A 20,533-nucleotide genomic window follows, 5' to 3' on the forward strand; every position below is an offset into this window, starting at 1 on the left:
ATCAAAATAGGCTGTGATGTAATTAATCGTGGATACAAGGGTATTCTCCGATTAACTATCCTTTGCGGAATGGAACGGGCTTCCATGAAGGTCGATTGGCCATGTAGCACATTATGTTCTATTGGAGGCAGCCTTCAAGAGATGGTTTGTAAACAGGTTACGACGCCGCAGATCCAGTAAATGGTCGTGCATTTTCTATTTTTATTATTTTTTAAATTCTGCAATCGTGAAACCTTCCATCATTTGATGACTTCTGCAATAAATACGTATTTTAATATGATACGTTTTTAACAGAGCAAAGGCGAGAATACAAGCAAGTAGACTATTTTTCAAGTTCTTTTATTTGAAATGTGATAAGAGGATTGGCAAACTGTCTGGGACTAAAGGTTATAGGTGAGGAGATCTAGTATACAAATGTCACGCCAAGATTTGTTTTCACATTTGTTGACTTCCAGAGGAGGGGTGATATTTAATCAGGCTTGGAGTAGTAAATAATTCACAGAGGTGTACCTGAAATAGCATAAAATAAATCCCTTCTCTTTGTTTTGTGAAGCCTCTCTTAACCATTCCCAAAACAGGCCACGACCATGAAGTGGGTAACTATTACATTAGCTGTCATCTTACTAAGCTCCATCGAATCGGGGATCTTGAAGAAAAGAGGTAAGACACAAAAAAACAGCTCTGGGTTCTTGATTTTGAGATTGGGAGGGTAATAATGATGACTATTTGATTGGATGCTAAGGCTAGACACAGCGCTCATGTTTTTGGTCTTTTCAGGCACAGCAACCCAGATTTGCATATAGTCAGACATATTCAAAATGCAAACTACTTCACATGGGCAAAAAGCACTGTATGACATATACAATAAAGATTAAAAACATAGAAGCATAAGTTGATATTTGAATGATGGGCAAATCAAAACAATAAACATAAGAACTTTAGCCAGGAATAAAAGATTCTAACAAAATATTATATGTTCCATCGGAATTGAACTCTGTGCAAAGAACTATGGGAAGCAAGAAGATTTGCATATCGACAGCTATCACAGTCTAGTGTAATTCATAAACTGGTTTAGGTTTTTGTTCTTGGCGTACAGCAGACTTTGCACAAAGCACCTTTTTGATAGTTAGCTCAGTAACATTTGCGTCAGAGCAGGGATTTGTTTTGCTTGCATGACATAAATGAACCTTACCCTTGACTCAGGGCATATGTGAATAATGTTCAATTTCAATCTCTCAAACGTATTGCAGGTTCTACCTTAAAGCTTTGCGTATTTAATCCAGTGAAGTTGCAATGACTGCAGATAATTGTGTCTACGGTTTCACATTTTGTTAATCACAGACAGCATCTGTACGTATTTAGTCGATGTGTAATTTCTGATGTGAAGCATTTAATGGGACTGGGACTTGTATGGCCAAAGCCGCTTTTGAACGTTTCTATCGCACTACAAAGTTTCATTTTGTAGCAGCAATCTTCTGGCATCAGCATGACACTTGATTTTGCCTCATCTTTCCTGTCTGTAGTGCTGGGTGGATCATGAACTTAGGGATCTATTATGATGTAGGGCAGACCGCCACCACCCACATGGTGGTGGCGATCCGCCCTACATCATACCCCTTCCTCCTCCCATTTCCCCCCGCCATATTATGATGGCGGGGGGGAGACCGCGGCGGACGGAAAGACCATCCGCCGCTCTTCCGCCCGGTCTACGGGTCGACCGGGCAGAAAAGGGTTGCATATGGTGGCGATGTCTGCTAGACACCTCCAGCCATATTAGGATTCCAGCGGGAAGCAGCCTTTCCGTGGCGTCAACGGAAAGGCATGCGGATTCCTGAGTTGGGGGCCCATTGCGGCCCCCTGGATGTTGGGACGGTGGGGGGGCACATGGGGGGTACCGCATGGTGCCTGCCACGTTGTGCATGCAAATGCACACAGTGCAGCCACAGAATTGTGGTGGGTGGTGCTGTGAGCACCGCCCACCACAATGCTGGGAACAGAGGATGCCACCGCCACGGTGGGGGTGGCATCCTAATTGCAGGTGCGGGACCGCCACACCACTGGCGGCCGGTCCCAGCACTGCTACGGTGGCAGGCGGACTAAAGTCCGCCCGCCATCCTAATAGGCCCATAAGTGTCTGTCTAGTACTGCAAAGTTATCATTTTTACACAGTTTTAAAGGGGAGGGGAAGGCTATATGATCATTTATGGTGGTATAATACTATTCCTTCATAAACATTTCATATCCCAAAACTAGGTGTAAAGTGGTCTCCAACTCAATGACAAAATCTGCAACTATCTGAATTATCTTTGTGAAACTCAGCTTTGAGAATTCAAAATGTATGCCGAGAATATTCCTAGAAAGGATCCTTAAAATGGCAATCATATCTATTTTTAATTTATGGTCTTTTTATAGTTCTGTTTTCCTCCAGGATGTGTCAGTGCATGTAAAAGTTAAGAAGGCCTCTGAAATAATACAGTGAACAATGAAGGACGCAATAACAAAGCATAACGTCTAAGGTTGCCTGACACAAGGTGAAAGTAATGAGGATAACTGACAAATATCGTGGTAAACAATATTGTTGACAAAAATATTGTGTCAAAAATATTGTTTACCACAAAATCGTGCTCCTATAATGGTAAGTACAATAATATTTGACACTAATTTCGTCCAAAAAAAGACAGAAAATATTGATTTTTTAAATATAAATAGAGTTTAAAGTGGTAAATGTTCAATATTTTAATATATAAATTTAATATAAGGTAAATTAAACATATCCCACTAACATTTAATACTATACTATATATAAATATGTACTTACATAAACATACATACACATATATGTTTGTATTCATATAAATGTATATATAGCGTAACATAATGAATGCAAAAATGTATTTTACATTATAATAATGTTTTATATTTTACCTTTATCACTATGAATATATATATATATATATATATATATATATATATTCACTGAAAAAACCATAGGTTTCACACACGTTATAGATAGGAATTAGCATTTAAAAAACCTTGCAAATTCACTGAAAAAACCATAGGTTTCACACATGTTATAGTTAGCGGAAATTTTACTGATAAAAAACCAGTGAAATTGCCCCGTTATAGTTAGTGCTGGCAACTATAACTCACGCGACCGCAATCCTCTGCTGATGCTAATACTGTATTTAGACACTTATTTGCCCATGTCTTCTTCCATACATTTTTAGCTATACATATATTACAAATATTTTTTTTTTCATAAAGACACATATGTCATCAGCAGAAGATTGCGGTCGCGTGAGTTATAGTTGCCAGCACTAACTATAACGGGGCAATTTCACTGGTTTTTTATCAGTAAAATTTCCGCTAACTATAACATGTGTGAAACCTATGGTTTTTTCAGTGAATTTGCAAGGTTTTTTAAATGCTAATTCCTAACTATAACGTGTGTGAAACCTATGGTTTTTTCAGTGAATTTGTACGGTTTTTTAAATGCTAAGTTACTTTACGCCATTCGAGGCGTGCGCGCCCACTTAACGCAGTTCGTTCCGTGCACGGTTTTTATCAACTTTAATAAGCCCTGTACATGTGGATAGTGTTTTTTTTATTTCGATTTTATAATTTCATGTTGCCAAAATTTAGTTTTTTTTACCTATTAATAAGCCCTGTACATTTGGTGGCCTACGGCCACCAAAAGCACAGGGGGTGGGGTAAGTGTGGATAGTGTTTTTTTTTTTACCGTACGCTTACGGTAAGCGTACGGTAAGCGTACTCGGCGAAATTGCCGAAAAAAAAATAAAACCGTTTTTGCTCTTGGGGGATGTTTGGGGACTCCCTCAACATGACTATGTGGGAGGGAGTTGTCCCGTAACATGTTTTTGGCCATCTTGTCTGATAAACAACACTCAGTGCGAGAGACAAAATGGCAGCCGCCGCTTCCTGGTTTCGGCCGATTCGAATGTTTACTAAGATCTAAGAGCCAATCAGAATCGCGCTCGCGCACGCCACCGTACGCTTACGGTAAGCGTACGGTAAGCGTACCGTAAGCGGGCTCAGATATATATATTGATTTAAAGGCTATTTTCTCAGAATCTACTGAACAGATTTACACCAAACCTACAAAAGGCACTTCCTTGACCTAGGGACTACCTCTCTGCCAAATTTCTAGTAATTCTGTTCAGCCGTTCGGGCTGTAGCTCGTTCTAAAGGTCCTATGGAAAAATGCATGGGAAAAACGCGTTTTGGGACCCCCCTTTTATCTCAGCCCCCGCTTGACGAATCCCCCCGAGACTTTCAGGGTAGGAGCGGAGCGTAGCGCCCCACCTATTTTGAGAAATTCGCGAGGATTCATCGACCGGCGCCAAAGTTATTCAAAATAGAATGTTGAGGTTTTCCTATGGAAAAGGGGTCCTAACTATAACTACCTACTGGCGACCGCCAGTAGGTAATATATATATATATATATATATATATATACGCCAAAGGGAATCCCACAAAGCCTTCACCATGCGAGAAAACAGGCCCTCCAGTCGGGAGTGAAATAAAGCATGTTTTTTTAATTCAGCAGGTACCAGCAAGTATGCATTATGCGTTTCGCCCGAACAACGGTCTTAATCATATGCAGAAAATGAGGAACAGATGTGCATGAATTTTAAATCCCTGATTATCAACAGTGAGGAAGGACTGACATGCTCGCGCTTTATAGCAAACTTGTTCATCACATTATATAGTTTTTAACCCCTGGAAATCAGTATACATGTTTTAAACAAAACCCCTACTTTACACAAGTGTGTCCAAGTTGTTTCAGTACAAAAAAGTATTAAAGTGGGTCACTGATCCATAGTTTCTCAGTTCTTAGGACTACCTGGTCCATAATACATCATTTTGTATTTCTGGGCATTGCCATGTCCTTCCGTTTTTATACCACTTTAAAAATTTTTTTATTGTTCACAACAATAAATTACAGTCCAGTATTGCTGCAGCCTCAAAAGGATTCAGTTCCCTGTATATAAATATATATATATATATATATATATATATATATTATCGCTACCAAGTTGCACCAAGGGCCAAGGCACTCGTAGGCGGGTGCTGTAACGCGGTGGTGTCCGCGTTTAAAATCCACGCTACCAACAATGTCCACGCTCACGGACAAAGCACAGCACTCCGGGAGTATTCCGTATCAGCAGTGGATTGCGGTCGGGCGAGTTATATTTAGCTGAACTAACTATAACGGGGGAATTTCAATGGTTTTTTACGAGTGAAATGTCCAGCTAACTATAACATGTGTGAAACCTATGGTTTTTTCAGTGAATTTGCAAGGTTTTTAAAATGCTAATTCCTAATTATAACGTGTGTGAAACCTATGGTTTTTTAAGTGAATACATATATATATACATATATATATATAAAGTCGCCAGTAGATAGTTATAGTTACAACCTAGTTTCCATAGGAAATCTCAAAATTCTATTTTGAATAACTTTGGCGCCAGTTGACGAATCTTCGCTAAATTTTCAAAACTAATGGGGCGCTCCGCTCAGCTCCTACCCTGAAAGTCTCAGGGGGATTCGTCAAGCAGGGGCCGAGAAAAAGGGGGGTCCCAAAACGCGTTTTCCCCATGCATTTTTCCATAGGACCTTTAGTCGCAGCTACAGCCCGAACGGCTGAACAGAATTACGTGAAATTTGGCAGAGAGGTAGCCATAAGGTCAAGGAAGTGCCTTTTGCAGGTCTGGTGTAAATCTGTTCAGTATTTCCTGGGAAAATAGCATTTAAAAGCATATCAATATCTGTACGCACGCACCGTGCGCGCACAGTGCGCGCACCCTGCCGTGTGCGAGGGCAATTCTGATTGGTTGTTAGATGTTGGTAAACATTCGAATCGGTCGAAACCAGGAAGTGTCGGCCGCCATTTTGTCTCTCGCAGTCTGAGGGGGTGAAAAACAAAGGTGGAGAACCTGAAGAGGGGACAGAGTGGACAGTTCCTGACCCCCTAGCCTTGCTCAGGGGGTCACAGAAGGACCCCCAAGGAAGAAAAAAACATTTTTTTTTTTTTAAATCGCGAGGTGTGCGCACCTTGCGCGCACGGCATACACTGCGAACCGTGGGTGCTCGGTGCGCGAAGCGCATCGAGTGCCCACAGCACTGCGAACTGTGGGCGCTCGGTGCGCGAAACGCACCGAGTGCCCACAGAGCGCGCATGGTGAGCGAAGCGTACCGTGCGCGCATGGTGCGTGCACGGTGAAAAACCTGAAAAAAAGTAAAATGTATAAATACATAACTTAGCATTTAAAAAACCGTACAATTTCACTGAAAAAACCATAGGTTTCACACACGTTATAGTTACTAATTAGCATTTAAAAAACCTTGCAAATTCACTTAAAAAACCATAGGTTTCACACATGTTATAGTTAGCTGGACATTTCACTCGTAAAAAACCAATGAAATTCCCCCGTTATAGTTAGTGCAGGCAACTATAACTCACGCGACCCGCAATCCTCTGCTGATGACGTCAGATATTACATCACTGATGACATATGTGTCTTTCTGAAAAATAAATATTTGTAATATATGTATAGCTAAAGATTAATGGAAGAAGACATGGGTAAATAAGTGTCTAAATACAGTGATGTAATATCTGACGTCATCAGCAGAGGATTGCGGTCGCGTGAGTTATAGTTGCCTGCACTAACTATAACGGGGGAATTTCATTGTTTTTTTATGAGTGAAATGTCCAGCTAACTATAACATGTGTGAAACCTATGGTTTTTTAAGTGAATTTGCAAGGTTTTTTAAATGCTAATTCGTAACTGTAACGTGTGTGAAACGTATGGTTTTTTCAGTGAATATATATATATATATATTTGAAGTAATGTTAAAAAATGAATAAGTGTAAAATAATAATCAAATCAACATAATGAAAAATAAATATTTTTATTATATATGTTACACTACATACATATACACATATATTACCTACTGGCAGTCGCCAGTAGGTAGTTGTAAAAAAGGACTGAGTTTCCATAGGAAAGGGATTTTTTGTTTTGCTAATAACTTTGGCTCCATTTGACAAATCTTCGCAAAAAGTTCAAAACTAGTACACACCTGAGTCCAGCTGCTTAATGTTTTGAAAATTACAGGGTGATCCATCAAGTGGGGGCCAAGAAAAGTGTGGGGATCCAAAACACATTTGCCCATGCAATTTCCCATTGGGATTTTAGACACGACTTCAGCCCAAGCTACTGAATGAAATCACATTAAATTTGGCAGAAAGCTAGCTCTTGGTTCAGAAAAAAACTTTTTTGTTATTTGGTGTAAATCCGTTCAGTACTTGTGTAGGTATTAAATAAAAATCAATGTTGTAAATTTAGGGAGGCGGACCCTCTGTGGATCCACCGTGATGTTTTGCGAATCCACGGACCAACAGCAATGACGTAACTGACTGGCCACAACCTGTCAGGAAAGTTGCGTGTGCCATTATATCTCTTGGAGCGCGGTCCAAGGGCTTAAAATTTGAAGTGTGAACTGATTGTTGAAGTTAGGGTAGAGGTACTCTGATCCCATGGGTGTGTAAGAGGGGTCGCCGAGGTATGCATGGAGGTCAAAAAATTGTCTTAGTTTTTTTTCTAAGCGCGAGGATTCATGGATCCTGCTGCTGTGCTCAGTGCCGGTCCGCGTGTGATTCCGTGAAGGATTTGTGAATCTTGCGACAAAAAAAACTCATACACACTCATACACCCACTCTCAGACTGAAACAGGCACTCACGGACCCACTTACCGACCCACACAGGTACTCCCACAACCACTCACAGATCCACACAGACACTGATACACCCACTCACAGACCCATAGTGCAATTCACACACTCACACACAGACCCACACAGACACTCACACACCCACTCAGATACCCATACAGGCATTTACACACTCAGTGACAGACCCACACAGGAACTCACACACCCACTTACAGGCCCACTCAAGCGCTCACACATCCACTCACAGACTCACATAGGCACTCAAAAACACCCACTGACAGAACCACACAGACACTTTCATACCCACTCAGAAACCCACTCAGGCACTCACACATCCATGCACAGACCCACTCACCCACTCTCAGAATGACACAGGCACTCATCAACCCACTCACGGACCCACACACAATCACTCACAGACCCACACAGACACTCATACACCCACTCCCAGACCCATAGCGCAATTCACACACTCACTCACAGACCCACACAGACACCCATACACCCACTCAGATATTCATATAGGCATTTACACACCCAGTGACAGACCCACACAGGTACTCACACACCCACTTACAGACCCACTCAGGCACTCACACAGCCACTCACAGACTAACTTAGGCACTCAAAAACACCCACTGACAGAACCACACAGACACTCACAAACCCACTCTGAGACCCACTCAGGCACTGACACACCCGCTGACAGAACCACACAGACACTCACACACCGATTCACCAACCCACACTGGCACTCATACACCCATGCACAGACCCACTTAATCACTCTCACTCCCACTCAGAGATGTGCACAGATACTCAGACACCCATTCCCAGACCCACACAGACACTTACACACCCACTCACAGGAAAACACAAACTCACACATCCACTCACAGAACCACACAGACACTCACACATCCACTCACAAAACCATTCAGGCAATCACACACCCAATGGCAGTCTCACACATGAACTCACACAGCCTGTCGTAGACCCAAATAGTCACTCATACACCCACTCACAGACCCACACAGGAACTCACACACCCACTCACAGACTCACTCACTCACACTCACACTTAGTCACAGATGCACATAGACACTCACACACCCACTCACAGACTCACAAAAAAACTCATATACCCACTTACAGACCCACACAGGAACTCACACACCCAGTCACAGACTCACTCACTCACTTTCACACTTAGTCACAGATGCACATAGACACTCACTCTCACACCCACTCACAAATGCTCAGACTCCCACTCACAGACCTACACACCCACTCACAGACCCACACAGATACCCACTCACTCACAGACTCACTCACAGACCCACTCAGAGATACACAAGGACACTCAGACACCCACTAACGGACCCACACAGACACCCACTCACAGATTCACACAGACCCCCACACACCCACTCACAGATCCACTCACTCACATACTCACTCATAGAACAACACAGATACTCACACACCCACTCACAGACCCAAACCTACACCAACACACCCACTGACATACCTATAGCACCACTCACATACCCACTCAAACAGCCATGCAGCCATTCACACACCCATTCCAGTACTGACACCTAGTGACCCATACACCCACAGACACACAGACACACAAAGTCTGTAATACATCCACTCACAGACTCATAAAGCCATGCACATGCCCACTGTATTAAATGTGTTGCTGTTTTAAATGAGTATTTTTGGTTGTGAATGGATCCGCGGATCCGTCTAGAATCCTAAATGTGCTGCTTTGTATTGAATATGTGCTTTTGGATGGGAATCCATGACAGATCTATGGAACCAAGTAAGAAATGAAAAACGGATCTAAAAAGAAAATGAACCAGTGATAGGGAAAAAGGCTGACTCTTAAAAGAGCTATTGCATTTATGGTGTGCAGATGATTACCACACTTCGAACAGGATCCAGTCTTTGAAGTTGTGAAGGAACACCCTGTTGCCTTTCTCTGTGAAATGAACCCCATCATTTCGATATATTCCATCCATGTCAAACCGTAAGTTGTTATGATATTTAGAGCCCATGTTGTGGTCTCGGAGAAATGCAGAAACTGTTTTATTGACACATTTCTTAGTTTTCTCTATCTGTAGACAAAATTTTTTGACCACTGCCACTTCTGTTTTAGCAAATGTTGCTGAAGGCCGTGGAAGGTGCTGGGTGGGTGCCTACGGGGGGTTGGCTGCAGGACCTGGCCGCAGCCAGGCCCTGCAGCTGACTCACCACCGCACATGACTGAAGGCTGTGCATGATGCAGGGTTAGGTCCCCTTAGGACATGTGTTATAGTTTCTTGAGATAAGTATAACTATAACTATTGGATTTCTATGGATCTGAGCATGTAAAATCTGAACCTGAATTTTGGTGTTTTTTTCTCATTCTAGTTCCTAACTATAACGCCTCTGTAACATTTGTCTTTTTCAGTGAAAAATAAATATATACACACAAACATATATATATATATATAATTCATGCACAATAAAACCATAATAATCTAAACAATTGAATAAGAAAAAGCTAATTCGGGGGCACCCCTCACAATGGCATAACATCTTGCAATTTGACTCGGCCTCACATAGTACTGACCTCTGAGGCTGCTAAATTGGGAAGAGAGCTGTGTAGGGCCTCCTTGGAAGCTGGTCGAAACTGTAATATGCCAAATGTAGACAAGCTCACATCAAGGGAATCTGCCATGGGTAAAAAAGTAAATGATCTACAGTACTTGCGACAGGCTTCATCTATACTAAATTCAAATAAATTCTGAACAAGACCATCAGAAGGGCAAGAAAAGAAATGGAACATATACAGGGTAGATGTGCCAAAACTCCCACCCACAGCTAGACAAACTCAGGATTGGTTAATCAACAAAGCCACTCATTTGCTTAGAAAAGTGAGGGGTTGTAGATCTGTTATAAGAGAAGAACTAATGAAAGCTGCCAGATTTAGTGAGGATCAGTATTCAACAGACTATATATGTCTAACACTAAAAAAGTCACAGTCTAGTGGAAGGTTTAATAGGACTGGAACATAGGTATAGACCTCCAACAGATAAGGTACAGTAAAACTATCTTACTCCAAAGGCCGTGGCCATAGAGAAGAAATTCAAGGCTACCTCCAGAAGAGCCAGCCACTTTCCTGTCAGGGGCAGTGTATGGCACAAAGCTCTGGAGGTGGACAGGCTTAACTTCGCTCAGTAGTTCAGAAAATCAATGTTTTAGGTCCCTTTTTAATCTCTTTCTTAGCACCCTGAAGTATCTTGAATAAGAAACAGGATCAATGGGTTGATGAACAGTAGAAGATTTATTATAGTAAGGAAGATCTCATCCAACCGCCAGCAGTCAGTCCAATAACTGAAGGTTTCTAGAACATTGTCAAGCACAACAGTCCATGACATCAGTAAGTTCTATCATGAGAACACTAACTCTTTAATATCACATAACACGAGATACCACACATCTCCCTTCCCCAAATGCAGAAAACAACATTATATACAAACTTAAAAAGTACCAAATGAAGAAGGTTAAATGAAATCTGCCAAGTAACTAGGCTTCACAACCACCCTGGTAGATTTTCTTGGACAATTCGATTTCACACCCACTCCACTACTATCGTGTGAAGCAATGTTATCATTCCCCTTTGAATCAGTGTCGACACCACATTCCAACTCCCCCCTACACACAACTACCCTATTTAAATTCCAAATGCGATGATCTTGGGTTTGAATTGCATTTTTATGTTTAAATCTCAGGGGGATTCGTCAAGCAGGGGCCGAGAAAAAGGGGGGTCCCAAAACGCGTTTTCCCCATGCATTTTTCCATAGGACCTTTAGTCGCAGCTACAGCCCGAACGGCTGAACAGAATTACGTGAAATTTGGCAGAGAGGTAGCCATAAGGTCAAGGAAGTGCCTTTTGCAGGTCTGGTGTAAATCTGTTCAGTATTTCCTGGGAAAATAGCATTTAAAAGCATATCAATATCTGTACGCACGCACCGTGCGCGCACAGTGCGCGCACCCTGCCGTGTGCGAGCGCAATTCTGATTGGTTGTTAGATGTTGGTAAACATTCGAATCGGTCGAAACCAGGAAGTGTTGGCCGCCATTTTGTCTCTCGCAGTCTGAGGGGGTGAAAAATAAAGGTGGAGAACGTGAAAAGGGGACAGAGTGGACAGTTCCTGACCCCCTAGCCTTGCTCAGGGGGTCACAGAAGGACCCCCAAGGAAGAAAAAAACATTTTTTTTTTTTTAAATCGCGAGGTGTGCGCACCTTGCGCGCACGGCATACACTGCGAACCGTGGGTGCTCGGTGCGCGAAGCGCATCGAGTGCTCACAGCACTGCGAACTGTGGGCGCTCGGTGCGCGAAACGCACCGAGTGCCCACAGAGCGCGCATGGTGAGCGAAGCGTACCGTGCGCGCATGGTGCGTGCACGGTGAAAAACCTGAAAAAAAATAAAATGTATAAATACATAACTTAGCATTTAAAAAACCGTACAATTTCACTGAAAAAACCATAGGTTTCACACACGTTATAGTTACGAATTAGCATTTAAAAAACCTTGCAAATTCACTTAAAAAACCATAGGTTTCACACATGTTATAGTTAGCTGGACATTTCACTCGTAAAAAACCAATGAAATTCCCCCGTTATAGTTAGTGCAGGCAACTATAACTCACGCGACCCGCAATCCTCTGCTGATGACGTCAGATATTACATCACTGATGACATATGTGTCTTTCTGAAAAATAAATATTTGTAATATATGTATAGCTAAAGATTAATGGAAGAAGACATGGGTAAATAAGTGTCTAAATACAGTGATGTAATATCTGACGTCATCAGCAGAGGATTGCGGTCGCGTGAGTTATAGTTGCCTGCACTAACTATAACGGGGGAATTTCATTGGTTTTTTATGAGTGAAATGTCCAGCTAACTATAACATGTGTGAAACCTATGGTTTTTTAAGTGAATTTGCAAGGTTTTTTAAATGCTAATTCGTAACTGTAACGTGTGTGAAACGTATGGTTTTTTCAGTGAATATATATATATATTTGAAGTAATGTTAAAAAATGAATAAGTGTAAAATAATAATCAAATCAACATAGTGAAAAATAAATATTTTTATTATATATGTTACACTACATACATATACACATATATTACCTACTGGCAGTCGCCAGTAGGTAGTTGTAAAAAAGGACTGAGTTTCCATAGGAAAGGGATTTTTTGTTTTGCTAATAACTTTGGCTCCATTTGACAAATCTTCGCAAAAAGTTCAAAACTAGTACACACCTGAGTCCAGCTGCTTAATGTTTTGAAAATTACAGGGTGATCCATCAAGTGGGGGCCAAGAAAAGTGCGGGGATCCAAAACACATTTGCCCATGCAATTTCCCATTGGGATTTTAGACACGACTTCAGCCCAAGCTACTGAATGAAATTACATTAAATTTGGCAGAAAGCTAGCTCTTGGTTCAGAAAAAAACTTTTTTGTTATTTGGTGTAAATCCGTTCAGTACTTGTGTAGGTATTAAATAAAAATCAATGTTGTAAATTTAGGGAGGCGGACCCTCTGTGGATCCACCGTGATGTTTTGCGAATCCACGGACCAACAGCAATGACGTAACTGACTGGCCACAACCTGTCAGGAAAGTTGCGTGTGCCATTATATCTCTTGGAGCGCGGTCCAAGGGCTTAAAATTTGAAGTGTGAACTGATTGTTGAAGTTAGGGTAGAGGTACTCAGATCCCATGGATGTGTAAGAGGGGTCGCCGAGGTATGCATGGAGGTCAAAAAATTGTCTTAGTTTTTTTTCTAAGCGCGAGGATTCATGGATCCTGCTGCTGTGCTCAGTGCCGGTCCGCGTGTGATTCCGTGAAGGATTTGTGAATCTTGCGACAAAAAAAACTCATACACACTCATACACCCACTCTCAGACTGAAACAGGCACTCACGGACCCACTTACCGACCCACACAGGTACTCCCACAACCACTCACAGATCCACACAGACACTGATACACCCACTCACAGACCCATAGTGCAATTCACACACTCACTCGGAGACCCACACAGACACTCACACACCCACTCAGATACCCATACAGGCATTTACACACTCAGTGACAGACCCACACAGGAACTCACACACCCACTTACAGACCCACTCAAGCGCTCACACATCCACTCACAGACTCACATAGGCACTCAAAAACACCCACTGACAGAACCACACAGACACTTTCATACCCACTCAGAAACCCACTCAGGCACTCACACATCCATGCACAGACCCACTCACCCACTCTCAGAATGACACAGGCACTCATCAACCCACTCACGGACCCACACACAATCACTCACAGACCCACACAGACACTCATACACCCACTCCCAGACCCATAGCGCAATTCACACACTCACTCACAGACCCACACAGACACCCATACACCCACTCAGATATTCATATAGGCATTTACACACCCAGTGACAGACCCACACAGGTACTCACACACCCACTTACAGACCCACTCAGGCACTCACACAGCCACTCACAGACTAACTTAGGCACTCAAAAACACCCACTGACAGAACCACACAGACACTCACAAACCCACTCTGAGACCCACTCAGGCACTGACACACCCGCTGACAGAACCACACAGACACTCACACACTGATTCACCAACCCACACTGGCACTCATACACCCATGCACAGACCCACTTAATCACTCTCACTCCCACTCAGAGATGTGCACAGATACTCAGACACCCATTCCCAGACCCACACAGACACTTACACACCCACTCACAGGAAAACACAAACTCACACATCCACTCACAGAACCACACAGACACTCACACATCCACTCACAAAACCATTCAGGCAATCACACACCCAATGGCAGTCTCACACATGAACTCACACAGCCTGTCGTAGACCCAAACAGTCACTCATACACCCACTCACAGACCCACACAGGAACTCACACACCCACTCACAGACTTACTCACTCACACTCACACTTAGTCACAGATGCACATAGACACTCACACACCCACTCACAGACTCACAAAAAAACTCATATACCCACTTACAGACCCACACAGGAACTCACACACCCAGTCACAGACTCACTCACTCACTTTCACACTTAGTCACAGATGCACATAGACACTCACTCTCACACCCACTCACAAATGCTCAGACTCCCACTCACAGACCTACACACCCACTCACAGACCCACACAGATACCCACTCACTCACAGACTCACTCACAGACCCACTCAGAGATACACAAGGACACTCAGACACCCACTAACGGACCCACACAGACACCCACTCACAGATTCACACAGACCCCCACACACCCACTCACAGATCCACTCACTCACATACTCACTCATAGAACAACACAGATACTCACACACCCACTCACAGACCCAAACCTACACCAACACACCCACTGACATACCTATAGCACCACTCACATACCCACTCATACAGCCATGCAGCCATTCACACACCCATTCCAGTACTGACACCTAGTGACCCATACACCCACAGACACACAGACACACAAAGTCTGTAATACATCCACTCACAGACTCATAAAGCCATGCACATGCCCACTGTATTAAATGTGTTGCTGTTTTAAATGAGTATTTTTGGTTGTGAATGGATCCGCGGATCCGACTAGAATCCTAAATGTGCTGCTTTGTATTGAATATGTGCTTTTGGATGGGAATCCATGACAGATCTATGGAACCAAGTAAGAAATGAAAAACGGATCTAAAAAGAAAATGAACCAGTGATAGGGAAAAAGGCTGACTCTTAAAAGAGCTATTGCATTTATGGTGTGTAGATGATTACCACACTTCGAACAGGATCCAGTCTTTGAAGTTGTGAAGGAACACCCTGTTGCCTTTCTCTGTGAAATGAACCCCATCATTTCGATATATTCCATCCATGTCAAACCGTAAGTTGTTATGATATTTAGAGCCCATGTTGTGGTCTCGGAGAAATGCAGAAACTGTTTTATTGACATATTTCTTAGTTTTCTCTATCTGTAGACAAAATTTTTTGACCACTGCCACTTCTGTTTTGGCAAATGTTGCTGAAGGCCGTGGAAGGTGCTGGGTGGGTGCCTACGGGGGGTTGGCTGCAGGACCTGGCCGCAGCCAGGCCCTGCAGCTGACCCACCACCGCACATGACTGAAGGCTGTGCATGATGCAGGGTTAGGTCCCCTTAGGACATGTGTTATAGTTTCTTGAGATAAGTATAACTATAACTATTGGATTTCTATGGATCTGAGCATGTAAAATCTGAACCTGAATTTTGGTGTTTTTTTCTCATTCTAGTTCCTAACTATAACGCCCCTGTAACATTTGTCTTTTTCAGTGAAAAATAAATATATACACACAAACATATATATATATATATAATTCATGCACAATAAAACCATAATAATCTAAACAATTGAATAAGAAAAAGCTAATTCGGGGGCACCCCTCACAATGGCATAACATCTTGCAATTTGACTCGGCCTCACATAGTACTGACCTCTGAGGCTGCTAAATTGGGAAGAGAGCTGTGTAGGGCCTCCTTGGAAGCTGGTCGAAACTGTAATATGCCAAATGTAGACAAGCTCACATCAAGGGAATCTGCCATGGGTAAAAAAGTAAATGATCTACAGTACTTGCGACAGGCTTCATCTATACTAAATTCAAATAAATTCTGAACAAGACCATCAGAAGGGCAAGAAAAGAAATGGAACATATACAGGGTAGATGTGCCAAAACTCCCACCCACAGCTAGACAAACTCAGGATTGGTTAATCAACAAAGCCACTCATTTGCTTAGAAAAGTGAGGGGTTGTAGATCTGTTATAAGAGAAGAACTAATGAAAGCTGCCAGATTTAGTGAGGATCAGTATTCAACAGACTATATATGTCTAACACTAAAAAAGTCACAGTCTAGTGGAAGGTTTAATAGGACTGGAACATAGGTATAGACCTCCAACAGATAAGGTACAGTAAAACTATCTTACTCCAAAGGCCGTGGCCATAGAGAAGAAATTCAAGGCTACCTCCAGAAGAGCCAGCCACTTTCCTGTCAGGGGCAGTGTATGGCACAAAGCTCTGGAGGTGGACAGGCTTAACTTCGCTCAGTAGTTCAGAAAATCAATGTTTTAGGTCCCTTTTTAATCTCTTTCTTAGCACCCTGAAGTATCTTGAATAAGAAACAGGATCAATGGGTTGATGAACAGTAGAAGATTTATTATAGTAAGGAAGATCTCATCCAACCGCCAGCAGTCAGTCCAATAACTGAAGGTCTCTAGAACATTGTCAAGCACAACAGTCCATGACATCAGTAAGTTCTATCATGAGAACACTAACTCTTTAATATCACATAACACGAGATACCACACATCTCCCTTCCCCAAATGCAGAAAACAACATTATATACAAACTTAAAAAGTACCAAATGAAGAAGGTTAAATGAAATCTGCCAAGTAACTAGGCTTCACAACCACCCTGGTAGATTTTCTTGGACAATTCGATTTCACACCCACTCCACTACTATCGTGTGAAGCAATGTTATCATTCCCCTTTGAATCAGTGTCGACACCACATTCCAACTCCCCCCTACACACAACTACCCTATTTAAATTCCAAATGCGATGATCTTGGGTTTGAATTGCATTTTTATGTTTAAATCTTTTTTATTAGTATTAACACAAACAGATTGTCATGGACAGCATCGGCAGTTTCGCCTACAACCCCGCGGGCCGGCTCCGTACTGTGGCAAAGGGGCAGTTTACTCTTACTCCCATCCGGCCCCTGGGAAATCAATGTTAACACAGCATGTCGCCTACAACCCCTCAGGGCCGGCCGCGTAGCATACGAAAGGGGGTACTGTGGGCTTCGGTTAATGTTTCGTATATTCTTTGCGAACAGACCCACAACGCACCCTTCGACAGGGCGCCCTAATGTGCCAGGTGGGGGCTCAGTCTTTGCAGCGAGCTCTGTAGCTAAGACTGGTCCGACTGGACTACTATCTGCCATGACATTCAAGAAATCAAAAAAAAAAAGAAAAAACCAAACCTAGTCCCCTCTCGCCACCTCCCTCCCTCTCCCCGTCCCGCCCTCCCTCCCCCCCTACTCCCCCCTCCCCCCCCCCCTCCCCCCTCCCCAGTCCAGTGCGTGCGTCCAGTAGGTCCCGCTCAGTGGTCTACCCTCATCTGGGGACCTCGACTTGCTCCAGCATCACGTCCCCTCAGGGGGCGGTGTTCTCTTGTGTAGTAAGCCTCAGGAGGCGAAGGTACCTGGGGCAGGTTAATTCCCTGAATTCTGTGACCAGTAAAGATCGGAATGGCTGCCAGAGGTCATTAAACGTCTCCGTGTCCCCTATCACTATCAGTGAGAGTTTCTCCATGCCCAGGACATGCCACAGTCTGTGCAACCAACCCGTGATCGTAGGGGGGTGGGTGTGCGCCAGTACATTAAGATGTTCTGAATGGCAGAGCCCAACGCTATGGCGATCTGCCTGCCTCTGCGGGATTTCAAGGGGTACATCAGGTCGTTGGGGAGGCCCAGCACTATGTAGGCAGGGAAGCGCGGCAACTCAGTCTTAAAATGGGAGTCAATCTCATCGAGCACCTCCCTCCAGTAGGCCTCGAGTAGGGGGCATTCCCACAGGATATGTGTCAAAGTACCCACCCGCCCGCATCCCCTCCAGCAGGTGTCCTCCTTACTACTATCCATGGCGTGTATACGTGCAGGGGTGTAATACCAATATGTAGAGACCTTAGTGAACGTTTCGGTAAGTCCCGTGTGATACGCCGAGTGCCTAGCTCTGTAAGCTATCTGCCCCCATTCCTCGTGACTCAGGGCCCTTCCCAGCTCTCTCTCCCATCGTTCCCGGCCCGGGTTGTAATAGTGCGAGGGGGGCACCTGGAGAAATTGGTACAGGTCGCTGATGAGTTTAGCGTCAGACGTGCGCGTTAACAGCCAGCGTTCGTAAGGGAGGAGTCGTCTGTCCGCCGTCTCACGCACCTGCGGATGGAGCGCCCAGTGGCGAACCTGCAGATACCGCAATCTTTCGATTTCCGGCAATGCGTATTCCCGTTGGAGGTCTGAAAAGGGGATAATCCCTTCTGCATTGTACATATGGCATAGAGCTCTACATCCCGCCTCTTGCCAGCGTTTAAGTGCACCCTTCTCCATCCCTGGTGCAAACTCTGGATTATCCGCCAGGGGTGTCAGCGGAGAGGGGAACGTGGTCAACCCATGCACGAGGTTCGTGTCATCCCAGACCTTGAGATGCACTCTAGTGATATAGGAGGCATATAAATTAGCAGGGCGATGTGCCCTGCGAAGGAACGGTATCTCCTGTAGAGGGCGCCCCGCCACCGCCTGATCCTGGAAAAGCCAGTGCTTATCTGACTCCCATCTGCTCCATTCCACCAGGTGTCGCAGCTGTGCCGCTTGAAAATATTTGCGGAGGTCCGGGATGCCAAGCCCTCCGGCCTCTGGTGCCAGCAATGAGAGTGCTCTCCGCATTCTTGGCTTCTTGCCCTGCCAAATGAAGCGTCCCAGGTCCGACTGCATCTGTCGGAGCCAACCCGTTGGCGGGCGTAGCGGGAGTGCCCTAAACACATAAAGGACCTGCGGTAAGATTGTCATTTTGACCGCCGCCACCCTTCCGAGCAGCGACAGGGTGCCGCGATCCCAGCGTGCCAACTCACCCCGGACTTTCCGGCCTAAGGCCGTGTAGTTGGCCGACACTATGGCGGGCAGCGTTGGAGCCAAGAGAACTCCCAGATAGGGAACCGGGTCCCTGGACCAGACTATCGGGACTCGGTGTTGCAAAAGGGTTCTAGTCACCGGCGCCAGGGAGAGGTCCAAGGCTACCGACTTGCCCATATTCATCTTAAATCCTGCTACCTCTGCAAAGGAGGTCAGCTCTGCAATGCACGCTGGCAAGGCCGAAAGCGGGTCATCAATGGAGAGTATCACGTCATCAGCATATAGGCTAACTGCGTGACTGAAGCCCCCGAACCTCACTCCCTTTACCGCTGGGTTATCTCGAATCCGCTGAGCAAAGGGTTCCATATATAGCGCGAAGAGTAATGGGGACAGCGGGCACCCCTGTCTCGTGCCTCTTTCAATGTCGAAGCTCTTCGAACTGTACCCATTGACTCGTACTATGGCCGTTGGGGATCTGTAGCAATTAAAAATCATGTGGCGAAATTTGTCCCCCACTCCCATCCATGCTAACACCTGTTCAAGGTATGGCCAATGCACGCGGTCAAACGCCTTTTCGGCGTCCACTAGTAGCAGCATCCTCTCTCCCTTTATACGCGATGCTTTCTCAATGAGGTGAAGGATTCTTTTGGTGTTATCGACTGTCTGTCTCCCCGGGATGAATCCCGCCTGGTCCGGATCGATAAGCCCCGGCAAAAGGGGGGCGAGACGCGCTGCCAAAATTCCCGTGTATAGTTTGAGATCGACATTAAGGAGAGATATCGGTCGATAGGAGCCGCAGTGTGATCCGTCCTTACCCGGCTTAGGGATCACAGCAAGAGACGCCCGTAAGAGGTCTGGCAGGATGGCACCCGGCGTCGCAAAGGTGTTAAATAAACGCGTAAGGATGGGTGCCAGCAGTGAGCAGAACGTTTTATAGAACAGTGACGTAAAGCCGTCCGGCCCCGGAGATTTACCATGTTTAAGGCGGGATATTGCG

General features: G+C 44.4%; 1 protein-coding gene across 2 annotated transcripts in view; it reads left to right on the plus strand.

Moving 5' to 3' along the window:
• The first annotated feature begins 548 nt into the window (after window positions 1–548).
• Window positions 549–20,533, plus strand: part of LOC146866404 (serum albumin-like) — a 462,125-nt gene continuing 442,140 nt past the window's right edge. For both annotated transcript variants that reach the window (XM_085636474.1, XM_085636475.1), the window contains exon 1: window positions 549–660. In XM_085636474.1, the coding sequence (XP_085492600.1) occupies window positions 588–660 (73 nt within the window). In that variant the 5' untranslated portion in view covers window positions 549–587. The remainder of the gene's footprint in view (window positions 661–20,533) is intronic.

The sequence above is a fragment of the Triturus cristatus genome, chromosome 2_1 (genome assembly GCF_964204655.1).
Source record: "Triturus cristatus chromosome 2_1, aTriCri1.1, whole genome shotgun sequence".
NCBI lineage: Eukaryota > Metazoa > Chordata > Amphibia > Caudata > Salamandridae > Triturus > Triturus cristatus.